Raw genomic sequence first — 14,956 nt, forward strand, 5'->3', positions numbered from 1 at the left:
TCGAGTGTGACTCGACATGGTTAGCATTAGAACAAAGTAATCGAGAAAAAACCAAGCGAGTGCAAAGGGTTAATCATGTTTCATTTCAGCTTATATGTTTAGCCCATATAAAAGACATTAGGGGCCAAATTTTACTCATCTATCTCCCAAACAAAAAATCTTCGTTTGAAATTTCAGTTTTCTACTATGGTAGGCATTCTAGAGATCAGAGAGTGCAAATTTTGCTGTGCAGCTAGTTTTATTTTTTGACAGCTCTCTTGGACATATATCCGGAATCTGTAGTTTACTAACTTCTCTATTCCTATTCATGTTATATCAGTTGTACCTATTAGGGCACTGACAGGAACATGTATTTTAAGCTTCTTAGGTTGACTTCTTGAACTTTGCTCTGAGAAACTGCAATCAATCTCTTCCTTTGTCACTAGGCCTGTCCTTCAGTATTTGAAGACAATTACATGTGTCTCCCTTTTTATTACACCCAGACTTCTCATTCCTAATGTACTCAACTCTGAATTCTCCCTCTGCCTTACTATGTTCATGCTTCCTATCTGATTGTCTCCTAGTCCTTGGAAAAAATACAAGTATTCAGGTTGGAATCCTTTTACAATTCCTGCTCTGGACAACCCCTTTCAAAAACCTTGCTCTTCTGCATGACAACCTAAAGCTAGTGAGCAAGCTCATGACCATTCAGTGGCACAAACTCATGGGTTTCTTGATGTAGTAAGTATTCATGCTGATGACAAATCTGAACATGCCTTGAATTTAATGTCCAGTTCACAACAAATGGTACAGAAATAAATTCAATACCATCATGAGGAAATAATCAGAAAAATCTTTTGTCTCTAAGAAAAGACGATCTCCTCAATAAGTTGAAACCCTTAAAAAAGAGAAGAGGAGGGGAGTGGACTGTTTATCAAGAAGAGAGAGTTAAGAGACATAACATCCAAATGCAGTGGATGTTCCTGGTTAGGATCCTGGTATGAAAAACCAGCTACAAAACACAACAGGGGAGGGTAGTTGGGGGCCATCAGGCCAGCAGGGGAAGGCAGTTGGGGGCCATCAGGCCAGCAGGAGAGGGCAGTTGAGGGCCATCAGGCTGGCAGGGGAGCGGTTAGGCAGCAATCAGGGAATGATAGAGAATTATTCATTGATAGCAGTATTGATTTTATGGGAGGAGGGGGATGTATAACCAAGGATCAAAGGGAGCAATGTTGGGATGTCTATAATTTACTTTAATATAGGGTGTCACCAAAAAATGTACACACACACTTTGAATAATTATAAAGACAGTGATTATTAAAATACATTTCATTTTCAAAATTGAGCTATCAGCTGTTAAAGTGTGCATACATTTTGGCAGGACACCAAATAATAATAAAATCATAAGAATAATTATCAGCCCTAACCAGTTTGGCTCAATGGATAGAGCGTCGGCCTGCGGACTGAAGGGTCCCAGGTTCAATTCTGGTCAAGGGCATGGACCTTGGTTGTGGGCACATCCCCAGTAGGGGGTGTCCAGGAGGCAGCTGATAGATGTTTCTCTCTCATTGATGTTTCCAATTCTCTATCCCTCACCCTTCCTTCTCTGTGAAAAATCAATAAAATATATTTAAAAAAAAAAAAGAATAATTATCAGCAATTTTGAACAAGTTTGCCACAAGAATTTTTAAAACATTCAATACCTGACTATTTAGTCAGCGGCACTGACCTCTTTTCACTTGGGCTGTCAAATATAAAAATAGCTGTCCAGTGTGAATAAATGAAAATTATACCTCATTTTTTTTGGTCAGATGGGCAAAAAATCAAATATATTTTTGTGTGTGTTGCAGAATTTTAGTAATTAGTTTATGGTGTGCCATGAGACTAAAAAGGTTGAAAATCACTGATAATAGATGCAACTAAGAGAAAAAATTTTAATTGTTAAATCTAAATCCAAGAGATCTGTTTTCCAGCTATACTATTGTGCCTTGGTGATTTCATCTAATCATATGGCTTTAAATATCAAATCTATATGCTGGAAGGAGACTTGACTTGGGGTGGTGAACACACTATACAGGGCACAGGTTATACAATTTTGGGGAATTGTGCACCTGAACCTGTATTATTTTAATAACCACTGTCCCCCCGTTAAAAGTCAACAACAAGTAAAAAGAAAATCTATACTGACAACTTATAAAATTAGGTATGTAATCTAGATCTTTCCCCAGAATTCAAATGTCACATTCAATTGCCTACTTGCTATCTCCACTTACACGACTAAGATCCTTCTCAATCACAGCATATTCAAGACAGTCTTCTTATCTCAGTTAATTGTTAATTCCATTCTTCTAGTTGCTAAGACCAAAAATCTTCTGGTCATACTTTACTCCTTTCTCTCCCACCCCACGTGAAATCCATCAAGAAATCCTCTCTGTACTACCTTCAAAGTATATGCAGAATCTCACCACTTTTCATCATTTCCACAAGTAGTAGCCTGATCTAAATCTCCATCATTTCTTGTCTGGGTTATTAAAACAATATTCATGATTCTACTACTACTCCCCTACAGCCTCAAAGCCCTGCCAAACATTGAAGTCAGACAATTTTACTCTTCTGTTCTATTAGCGTCCCATCTCATCCAGAATAAAAGAGAAATAGCCTATGGGCTTACCATGATTAAGCACCTCCTTTACCCCTTGTGACTATAGGACCTTTACTCTGCATCATTTGCTCCCCCTCCCCATTTTCCTCAAAAAATGCCAGGCGTAAAACCATTTTAGGATCATTGAACAGGAAAATTCCCAATGTCTGGAATACATCCTCCACCCCCCTTTCCATATGGTTCACTTTCTTTTCCCCTTTAGGTCTTTGCCCAATTATCGTCTTCTCAATGAAGCCTTTTTACTAGCTGTGCTCTTAAGAAACCATGCACCTAACCCTGGCCCTGAACTACATATTTCCTTTCCCCTTTACCCCACAATATCTATTGTTTGACATTTTTTATGTTTATTATCTTTCTCATGACTACAATAGAAACCCTTTGTTTCCCCAGAAAATGTGCCCAAGAGATGTTAAATGATTTGACTCTGGGACTTAAGAACAAATCACAAAGCAGTTATAAATGAACAAAGGTATTTGTTAAAATAAGTTTTCTATCTATGGAAAATCTATACATATACAAAAGCCTAACATGCAAATTGTCCACATGGGAGTTCAAACGGGAGACCAATTGCTTGCTATGATGTGTGCTGACCACCAGGGGTGGCACGGAACGAAGGAAGGCCCCAGCCAGCAGCCGGAAGGCCCTGATTGGCCCTGACTGCCAGCCAGGCCTAGGGACCCTACCCATGAATGAATTTCATGCACTGGGCATCTAGTTAAAAATAATTAACTATTTGCTCTCAATAACTTACTGAAAATCACCATTACCCAGAAACACACAACCTCTGTACATTTCTAAGTTAGCAAAAAATAACCAAGATATAGTAGGTAAAGGCAAAAAAACAGAAAATATTTATAATTAAGTAAACTTTTCTCAAAAAACTCTTACAATGCAAATATAATGAACCTATTTAGCTGCTTACACTATAATCACTGTGTCTTTGCTGAATTTTGTCTCTTGAACTGTATTGGAGCAGTTTGGAGAAACAATATCTTCACTATCAGAAGACAAATCAATATACTGTATTCCTCCTTGATTCTTCAAATATGATATACTTGGTTTTCTTTCATTTACTGTAGTTTCTGGAACACTAGAATCTTCTGGGGGGAGGAAGAAAAGGAGAAAGACATTTTGAGCAACTTGAAAATAAAGCAAATTTTTTATAATTAGAATCGTGAGCTAAATATCTTTAACTTCATTCACTGTTCCCATTGTAAAACCAATGGGAAAAAATTACTAACCAGAGCTGGTGTTAAATGATTTTCCATTTCATAGGTTATTCACTAGCATGACCCTGGTGAAACTGCAAAACTGAAGTTTGTGATCTATATTCCAATCCTTTTCTCTATGCTTTTATTTCCTAGTTCAGGTCTTACCTAAGAAAACTTGGGACACTAGAGCCTAAAAGACTTACTTAATCCTTTAAGTCTCAGTGTCCTCACCTGTAAAATAAAGATGCTTAATAATCACACAAAATCAGATATTAAGCATTCAGTCCAGTATTGGCACAGAGCCAGTATCCAATAATCGTCTATTGTCATGTGGGCATTATGGGCTAAATTATATTCCCTCCAAAATTCATGTTTAAATTTCAAACCACTGTACTTCAGAATGCAATGTATTTGTGATAGGGCCTTCAAAGAGGTGACTGGATTAAAATTAGGCCTTGAGGGTGGAGTCCTAATCCAATATGACTGATATCCTCATTAAGAGACAGAACTAAAGAAATGCTTGGCCTAGACGGCATGACTCAGTGGTTGAGGGCCGACCTATGAACCAGGAGGTCACGGTTCAATTCCTGGTCAGGGCATATGCCTGGGTTATAGGCTCGATCTCCAGTGTGGGTCTTACAGGAGGTAGCTGATCAGTGCTTCTCTCATCAGTGATGTTTTTTCTCTCTCTCCCTCTCCCTTCATGACTGAAATCAATAAAAAAATATATATTTTTAAAATGCTTGCATGGAGGACACAGCAAGAAGGTGGCCATCTGCAAGCCAAGGAGAAAGGCCTTAAAAGAAGCCAAATCTGCCAACACTTTGATCTTGGGCTTCTGGCCTCCAGACCTGTGGGAAAATGTCTACTGTTTCAGCCACCCAGCCTGTGATACTTTGTTACGGCAGCCCGTACAAACTAAAAAATGTGCATCATCTGTCTGTCCAAAACAGGTGAATATTCTACTGAGTTCTCCTCTAAGGACTGAGTTCCAAAATTATTCTCCCTTCTCCCAGCAAAACCTCCATTCTCCCTTATATGTTCGAGGAGGAAGATATCAGATTTAAGGAATTCACATTAAAGTAAAAGTAGTCAGTTTCTTGGTCTAGTGAATATTTATATAATAAAGAGCCAGTGTCATAACGACCGTTACCACAGAAGGCTTGACCAGACTAGAAGTCAGTGCTGGGTTGCTGTGGTGACTCAGCACTGACTGGGGCTGTTGCCGGCACCCCGACCCAGCACTGACTGCCTAGAGGTCTGTGGATCAGGTCTGGAGAGCCTGCAGAGAGAGAGGCAGGGTATGATCCATAGCCTCTGTGGCAGCCATTCATCAGAACTTGCCTCTTTCTCTCTCAAGGCCTGGCCAACAGCTGCGCCTCCATTTCTCTCCAGGCCTCCACTGGGGCTGCTGATCAGGGCCCGCTGATAGGCCCAGAGACACTGACTGGCATAGAAAGTGGCCAATCAGAACCAAATCAGGGTGAATGTAAGTAGCCAATGGCTGCCTAGGAGGCAGAGCGTTTGACGCTGACTGGCATAGAAACTGACCAATCAGAACCAAATCTGGGTCAACTGTGAAGAGCCAATGGCTGCCTAGGAGGCGGAGCTTTTGATGCTGACTGGCATAGAAACCAACCAATCAGAACCAAATTGGCCAGCAGGAGGGCAGTTGGGGGTGTGATCAGGCCAGCAGGGGAGAGCAGTTGGGGGAGATCAGGCAGGCAGGCAGAGCAGTTCAGGGCGCTCAGGCAGGAAAGCAGAGGGGTTAGGGGCAATCAGGCAGGCATGCAGGTGAGTGGTTAGGAGCCATTGGTCCCAGATTGTGAGAGGGGTGTCTGACCGCTGGTTTAGGCCCGATCCCTGTTGTCCGACATCCTCCAAGGGGTCCCTGATTTGAGTGGGTGCAGGCTAGGCTGAGTGAATTTCATGCACAGGGCCTCTAGTATTTTATAAAAACAATGACCAGATAACGTCTTTGTTTATTCCTTACCCAAGAATATTTTTCCCATTGATCTTGAGAGAATGAAGGGGGCTGGGGGAGGGGGAGAAACACTGATGTGAGAAATACACATTGACAGGTTGCACGCCCCAAATGGGCCGGGGATTGAACCTGCAACCTTCGGTCCATTGGCCGATGCTCTAACCACTGTGCAAAACTAGCCAGGACTGACCAGATAACTCTTTTATTTCAAAAGTATTGATTAAATAAACTATACCTGATGTGCAATTGTGCACCTAAAACCTGTACAATTTTGTTAACCAGAATCATTCCAATAAATTCAATAAAAAGGAAAAAAAATAGCTACCGTATCTACTTTCTAGGTCAATTTAAAGTTCTCAATGTGAAACATTTTTAATCCTCCAATAATACCTAGGGCAGTGGTCAGCAAACTCATTAGTCAACAGAGCCAAATATCAACAGTACAACGATTGAAATGTCTTTTGAGAGCCAAATTTTTTAAACTTGAACTATATAGGTAGGTACATTGTTATTAACTTAATTACGGTACGTGATATTTTGTGGAAGAGCCACACTCAAGGGGCCAAAGAGCTGCATGTGGCACCCGAGCCGCGGTTTGCCGACCACTGACCTAGGTAGGGCACACATTATATCAGCATTTTATAGATAAACCCAAGTTGAGAAAAAGCAACTTTTCAGTCATATAGGAGAAAGCAGATATGAAACTAAGCCCAAAAGCCTAAATCTTTATACTCTGAAACTCTGTGCCTCCCCAGAGGACACTAAAACAAGAACATTTCTTTACTTCTTACAGTGACGCTCTATCAACACTATTAAAAAGCAAATCAACCCTGGCAGGTGTGGCTTAGTTGCTTGAGGCTTCATCCCATACACTGAAAGGTTGCGGGTTCGATCTCCAGTAAAGGGGTGTAATGGGAGGCAATTGACATTTAAATAACTCTAAAGGTACCATGGGTGCTGCTTTCATAAAGTACTCCTGGTGTATCAAAAATCATACCTTAAAAAAAATTATACATAAAGCTAAAAGTTTAAATATTTATGTCTAGCACTGCTAAGTAGTTGAAGGTCGACCTATAAACCAGGTTTGATTCCCAGTCAGGGCATTTGCCCAAGTGCAGGTTCAATCCCGTGTGGGGCATGTAGGAGGCAGCTGATCAATGATTCTCTCTCATCATTGATGTTTCTGTCTCTCTCTTCTTCTCCCTTCCTCTTGAAATAAAAATATATTTAAAAAATAACAAAAAATAAAAATTTAGGTCTTTTATGTATAAAAAATTTGACCTAAAGCTAATGAATATCATCTGAACACTTCAATGATAGTGCCTTGCTTCCTTATATTTTAAAAGGGCTTATGGCAAAATAATTTGGATTGTCTTCTTTCCTTCAAAGTCTCTTAATAGAAAATGTAGAATAATCTTTTCAAGGCCAGTCATTTAAATATCTAAGTGTTTGGGGGTCTAAAAATTCTGTATTAGGAAAACCAGTTTCTTGAACTTAATTATTTATATATTCATCTTTTATTTTCTCCTCTTATTTTATACAGATTATAGTACAAAATATATGAAGACACACCAATTTTTAAGACTAACGTTTAATATATGCTTAGTTAATAAGACAAAAAAAAAGTGGTTTACTCTCCATAATGTACTCAATTACTTAGACCTTTGACTGGATAATTTTAATCTACTGGATAGTATTTATTTATTTGATATAATAAATACCATCAAAATATATACCGTATTTTCCGGCGTATAAGATGACTGGGCGTATAAGATGACCCCCAACTTTTCCAGTTAAAATATAGTTTGGGATATACCCGCCCTATAAGATGACACCCGGCGTATAAGACGACCCCTGACTTTTGAGAAGATTTTCCTGGGTTAAAAAGTCGTCTTATACACCGGAAAATACGGTACATTAAACATGCATTCTGCCCTAAACCAAGTGGTTTGACAACATGGAGGTTGAATAAAGATTATAACATAATAGCATTTCTCAAATACAGGGCCCTTTTGTACTCCTAAATATTAAAGGCCCCAAAGAGTTTTTTATGTTTGTTATATACCTATATTTATATTCGAGAACAGAAACTGAAAAAAAGTTTACACGTTTATTTATTAAACAAACTCATTACATGTTAACAAATATTTTAATGAAAACTATATCCCCTCTTCCTACTCCAATCTCCTACCAAATTTAGTGAGAAAAGAGCAACACTGTTTTACATTTGTGAAAATCTCTAGTTTAATAGAAGACTGCTAGATTTTCTTATCTGTTTCTGCAATTAATTTGCTATAGTATACTGTTTTTGTTTAGGTTTATGAAGAAAATCACACCTTATACAGTGATAAAATTAGGGAAAGGAGTATTTTCATAGCTTTTTTACATTACTGTAGATTTTCCTTTGATTTTAAATCCAAATTTGACAGGTGGTAGTTTTTTTAAAGATTAACTGCAGTTTGGAAGCGGAAACCATATGAATAAACTTTTGCATTATGTTCCATTAAAGCCAGTGTAGCTCAGTGGTTGAGCATTGACCCAGGAACCAAGAGGTCACCGGTTCAATTCCTGGTCAGGGCAAATGCCTAGGCTGTGGGCTCAATCCCCAGAGGGGGTGTGCAGGAGGAAGCCAACCAATGTTTTCTCTTATCATTGATGTTTCTATCTCTCTTTCCCTCTCCATTCCTCTATGAAATCAGTAAAGAAAACAACAACAACCACAAAAAACCTTAAATAAATAAAACCCATTGGTCTATACTGTACTTTAATAGACCTTTAACCCCAACATTATTTTGCAACATTGTGTGGATAGGTCAATTGGAAAATACTGGCTAACTCCCTGATTAATGCAGATCTACTAAATGTTGACATATTTCATGATATTTAAAAAAAAAAAAATAGATTCAATAATATCACCACCAATCTCTAAATACCTAGATATTGTCAAACTCACAGTTGTGGATACTAGTTTTCCAAAATCCAAACTTTCCTTTGAAAGCTAGAATTTTATCACTAGCAATAAATACTATCAGTTGTCTTCCTTGATATTGCTATTCATTTTTGAGAAAATGTCTGCATAACTATAGTTGTCGGTAAATCATCCTTTCAAGTAAAAATGGTGCTCTGTGAAAAAAAATGACAAGTTCAGCTCACAACTCAAAACAATCGCTCAAATGCTTTCCTTTGAAATAACATTGTATTTTGGTATGCAGCAAAGGGAAGTTCACAGTTTGTTTCACAAAATATTATAAAACTGCCTACTGATAAGTTGAAATTTATTGAAAGTAATAATTTGTACTGCTTTATCAAGAACATTCTTGCCCTCGTCAGTGTGGCTAGTGTTAAGAGTGTCGGTCCATGCAATGAAGGGTCTCAAGTTTGATTCCTGGCACATACCTGGGTTACGGGAACATGTGCTGGAGGCAACGAGCTGATGTGTCTCTCTCACATCGATGTTTCTCTCTCTCCATCCCATTCTCTCTGAAAAGCAATGGACAAAATATCCTCAGTTGAGGATCAAAAAACAAGAACATTCTTAAGTGAAACTGGCATTTAAAATTTTTTAAGAATACAATGACTACTATAACAGTTTGGAGTCTTGGCCTTGATTCTTGTTAAGGCACCAGCAGTTTTACTTACCATTGCTTTTGTACAATCAGTGCAAATATCGACATAGTGAAAAAGGCAAGTAATGTCTTATTATGAAAATAGTTTTGACCTGAAGGAGACCAAAGGTTCAGAGACCACACTTTGAAAACTAATGGGATACAATAAAAGCTTGTTTATATAAAATACCAACTTTCCAAAATAGTCACTAATTTAGAATTAGAATAGTGCTAAATGCTTAGATTTGTTTGGACTATTTTTGGAAATAAGCAACAGCAAAAATATCTAAGATATTCCTGATGCAATGATGCTTTTGATCCAAAGCAAACTAGCATTTTTAAGCAGCAGCACAAAAGAGACAAGGTCATATACATACACAAAATACAAAAATGAAGATAAGGAAGGTGAAAAGAAAAATCAATTATAAAGACACTAGAGGCCCGGTGCATGAAAATTCATGCACTGGAGGGAGGGCAGTCCCTCAGCCCAGCCTGCCCCCTCTCAGAGTCTGGGAGCCATCAGGGGCAGGAGGCGACCCGGCAATCAGGGGAAGGCGACGCCCCATCACATGTCTGCTGCTGCCACTGCCAGCAAGGCAAGCCTTGGGCAGCCCTGGGCAGCTGGGCAGCCACAATTTGAGACTTGCCTGCACCTCAGGCCGGCCCTGGGTGGCTAGGCAGCTGATATCTGAGGCTTGCCTGTGCCTCGGGCTAGCCCTGGGCAACTGGGGGGCTGAGGGGACTGGGGGACTCCGGAGGCAGGCGTGCCTAGGGGCAGACCCAGCCTTGCCATGCCTGCCGCCCTGGCACAGTTGAGGGGACTGGTTGCCATCTTTGAGGGCGGGACAGTCAATTAGCATATTCCCTCCTTATTGGCTGTGGACGCTGCCATCTTTGTGATGGCGTGAGGGTCAATTAGCATGTTCCCTCTTTATTAGATAGGATTACACAGTATTCAATTCTGACATTTGCTAAATGTCTTCTGTGTTTAAGGCACTGTACCAGGAAGTGGGGTATATAAAAGAAAAAGAAAGGGCAAGTTATAGTCCAATTGGCCCTAAAGAAAACAAATTAATAGGAGCTAAATAGCCATGAAAATAACTATTATGAGGCATAATCTGAGAGAGGAATAAACAAATTTCTACAGGAACATGAGGAAAAACAGCCTGTCCTTTCATATATGAACAATTAAAAAGCCTATTATGTTTTAGGGATAGAAGATGATGCAAGGAGACTACAAGGTTCCAGGGGGTAATTCCAAATGAAATTCCCCATTAGTGGGCAGCACAAGAGAAGACAATCATACATTCCAAATTTTTCCAGTATGCTTATACCCATTCTCATATCTAAGTCTACCATGAAACAAAAGCATTTGAGCATGCCACTGATTTCACGAAAGTGGTCAAGATCAAGGACCACTCAAAAAAAAAACCACAAAAAAACAAATCACTTACAAGGAGATTATGAGTCCAAAGAGAAATAGTCTAAGTCAATTTGATAGCATGAAAACATATAAACCTCTATACCAGGCGTCCTCAAACTACGGCCGCGGGCCACACACGGGTGTTTTTGCCGTTTTTTTTTTTTTTTACTTCAAAATAAGATATGTGCAGTGTGCATAGGAATTTGTTCATAGTTTTTTTTAAACTATAGTCTGGCCCTCCAACGGTCTGAGGGACAGTTAACTGGCCCCCTGTTTAAAAAGTTTGAGGACCCCTGCTCTATACCATCTGCAGACTTAACAAAAGCAATGCCATTTTTGATATTCTAGTTGCATGTTGCTCTACATGGTTAAGTTCTTTAACATGGCAACTGACTTTCAAGGCAGTTCCTTTAAATACCAAGTAACACATCATGTATTTTTCCTTTTAAAAGGGTTATTACCAAAACAATAGATTGTAAAATTTGAACAATCTTTAATTTGAATGTCAGAGTAGATAGGGAAATATCTTTAGCATCTTTAAAAGATGCATCAAACTATCCGATGAAAGCTCTAAAAACAAAGGATACATTAAATACAAAATTGAAGAGTAGTTTCCAATACATCATTCTAAGATGAGAGAAAAAAAAACATTTCATGTTTAAGTCAAAAGAAAAGAGAGATACAAAATAATGTAAAGGAAAAGAAAGTCATGCTATTAGTAATGGACAAGGCAAAAGTGTTAAACCTAAGAGATAATTTTAATATCAAAATTTACATCTAAAATAAAAATATAACTGCCCAGCAGGTATGGCTCAGTGGTTGAGTGTCAACCTATGAACCAGGAGATCACGGATTGATTCCAGATCAGGGCATAAGCCCAGGATGGGAGCTTGATCCCCAGTGTGGGGCATGCAGGAGGCAGCCGATCAATGATTCTCTCTCATCATTGATGTTTCTATCTCTCTCTCCCTTTCTCTCTGAAATCAATAAAAATATATTAAAACAATAAAAATATAATTGACATATATCTCAACTAAATACTAACAATGATCCACCATCCAGAGCTGAAAAGTCAGTGCCGACATGAACACATAAGGAACTGGTGGACACTGAATTTGGGTCTCAAAAGAACTGCTGGTCCAGAAAGAAACTTACTACAGACTGATTCATTTGCCTGTCAGCATAACTATTATTGCTCGTCTCACATTCGGTTCTTATAAGTATATTTCTAGTAACACATGATCTTACTCATCTAGGGGAAATGATGAACAACATAGACTGATGAACAAGAACAGAACCAGAAACAAGGAGGCATCGATCGGACTGTCGGGCCTCAGAGGGAGGGGAGGGGAGGGTGGGGGTAGGGGGGAGAGATCAACCAAAGGACTTGTGTGCATGCATACAAGCCTAACCAATGGTTAAGGACAACAGGGGGGTGGGGGCATCCGTGGGGAGGGGTGGGGGATGGGAATGGGGGGATGAGGACAAATATGTGACACCTTAATCAATAAAGAAATTAAAAAAAATACTAACAATGAAGTGCATAAATATTGCAGGATATATAAGGCAAAAAGTTAAGAGAGATAAATATGAGGCTTTAATCTCTTCTATAAGCTCTGAATAGAGGAGAGAGCACAGAAATAATTGATATAGAACAATGTTTTTAAATATTTTTAATTGGGACCCACTGTAAGAGACACATTTTAGATTATGACACTAAACCCACAAATTGTTAGATAGACACATATAACTGAAACAAAAGTTTCAGAGGCTTTACTATAAGTATAGCAAATTATCCTATACCAGAGGCCCAGTGCACAACATTTGTGCACTGGGGGTGGGGGGTGGGGGGTTCCCCTCAGCCTGGCCTGCACCCTCTCGCAGGCCGGGACCCCTACCGGCTTAGGCCTGCTCCCCTGTAGGAGCTCACTGACCACCAGTGGGCAGCTCCTGTGTTGAGAGTCTGACCCCTGGTGGTCAGTGCGCGTCATAGCAACCGGTCATTCTGCTGTTCAGTTCATTTGCATATCAGGGTTTTATTATAGCTATAATAATCTATATACACTGAGTGGCCAGATTATTATGATCTCTGAATGCATAATAATCTGGCCAGTGTGTGTGTGTGTGTGTGTGTGTGTGTGTGTGTGTTAGAGGCCCATGAATTCGTGCATGGGTGGGGTCCGGCCAGCCTGGCCAGGGGGAGGGGACATGGGCAATTGGCCGGCCTGCCTGCTGGTCAAACTCCTGGTCGAGGGGATAATTTGCATATTAGCCTTTTATTATATATGATGATATACACAGAGTGACCAGATTATTATGCATTCAGAGATCATAATAATCTGGCCAATCAGTGTATATAAATCTATATATATAAAAGCCTAAGCGACCATTACGACCAGTCGCTTGATGTGCACTGACCACCAGGGGCCGGATGTTAAACACAAAAGATGCCCCCTGGTGATCAGTGCACTCCCACAGCCAACCTCCCTCGGTCCCTCCCCCTGGACTTGGCGAGACAGCCCTGATCAGCCCCAATCAGCGGCCAGGCCGAGGGACCCAACCCATGCACGAATTCGTGCATTGGGCCTCTAGTAAAAACATAATATGCTAATTAGACCGAACGGCCAACCAATCTCCTGACAAAGCCGGGGCTGGGAAGGCCAAGGTAGCCGCCATGGCTGTGAGGCCCGAGCTCCTTGCACGAATTTTGTGTATCGGGCCTCTAGTAGGATAGTAAAACCCTAATATGTTGTGTCCAGTCAGCCATTCAACCAATCAAAGCGTAATATGCTAATGATATGCTAAGGCCGCTCAACCGCTCGCTATGACATGCACTGACCACCATGGGGCAGACGCTCCAATGGGTAAGTTAGCTTGCTGCTGGGGTCTGGCTGATTGGAACTGAGCAAGACGGGCCGGACATGCCCTGGAGCCCTCCCGCAGTCCCTCCCCGGCTGGCCAACCTCCCGCATCCCACCCTGGCCCCAATCCTGCACCGGTGGGGTCCTTCGGCCTGGCCTGCACCCTCTCACAATCTGGGCTGAGGGAACCCCCCCAGGCGAGTGCACAAATTTCGTGCACTGGACCTCTAGTACTTTGATAATTTTCCATTCATTGTATTGCATTAAAAAATTAGTTATATGGCCCAGCAAGGTTGGCCTCAGTGGGGAGAGTGTTAGCCCTTGGATTGAATGGTTGAGGTTGTACCCTAGGCCCCAGTTGAGGTGCGGTCAGGATGCATGCAGGAAGCAACCAGTCAATGTATCTCTCTCAGATTGATGTTTCTCTCTCCACCTCCCTTCCACTTTCTCTCTAAAGATCAATGGAAAAAATATCCTCAGGTGGCCCAGTTGGCATGGTTCAGTCAACCTATGGACCAGGAGGTCACGGTTCATTTCCCGGTCAGGGCACATGAAAGGGTTGCGGGCTCAACCCCTAGTGTGGGGCATGCAAGAGGAAGCTGCTCAATGATTCTCTCTCATCATTGATTTTTCTCTCTCTCCCCACCCCCTTCCTCTCTGAAATCAATAAAGATATATTTAAAAATATATATATCCTAGCCTGACCAGCGTGGCTTAGTGGTTGAGCATCAACCTATGAATCAGGAGGTCACGGTTTGATTCTTGGTCAGGGCACATGCCCGGGGAGTGGGCTCGATCCCCATTGGGGGGGGCATGCAGGAGGCAACCCAACAATGATTCTCTCTCATATAGACTAGTATATCATTGGGCGAGGATTTAAAAAGGATTTAGTTGGGTTCCAAGAAATTGACTTTATGATACGTTTGTGATCCACAGTGAAATAAAATGATATAAATATTAAAACTCATCTATTAGATGGCACATCATTATATCTAAATTCAGATCATGTCTTCTTTTCACATACTCTTAGAATCGTTACAGCAATTGTGTATTAGGCCACAAAACTTCAGTAAATTTGCCAAAGAAGAAGTACTAAAGACTGCATTTAGAAGTAAATGTTAATAAAAACATTAAAGCAAAATTTCAGCTACTTGGAAATTTAAGTAAAAACCATAGCAACCACTTACTTGAAACTTCAGGCCAAAAAAGAAGAAAACTATATAAAAATCAA

The 14,956-nt window shown here is 40.4% G+C and overlaps 1 protein-coding gene across 2 annotated transcripts in view; it reads right to left on the minus strand.

Annotated features, from left to right (window-relative positions):
* SMARCAD1 (SWI/SNF-related, matrix-associated actin-dependent regulator of chromatin, subfamily a, containing DEAD/H box 1) overlaps nt 1-14,956 on the minus strand; it is a 104,305-nt gene that overhangs the window by 77,439 nt on the left and 11,910 nt on the right. For both annotated transcript variants that reach the window (XM_008143546.3, XM_054727342.1), the window contains one exon: nt 3,564-3,741. In XM_008143546.3, coding sequence (XP_008141768.2) covers nt 3,564-3,741 — 178 coding nt within the window. The remainder of the gene's footprint in view (nt 1-3,563; nt 3,742-14,956) is intronic.

The sequence above is a fragment of the Eptesicus fuscus genome, chromosome 2 (assembly GCF_027574615.1).
Source record: "Eptesicus fuscus isolate TK198812 chromosome 2, DD_ASM_mEF_20220401, whole genome shotgun sequence".
Classification (NCBI taxonomy): Eukaryota; Metazoa; Chordata; class Mammalia; order Chiroptera; family Vespertilionidae; genus Eptesicus; species Eptesicus fuscus.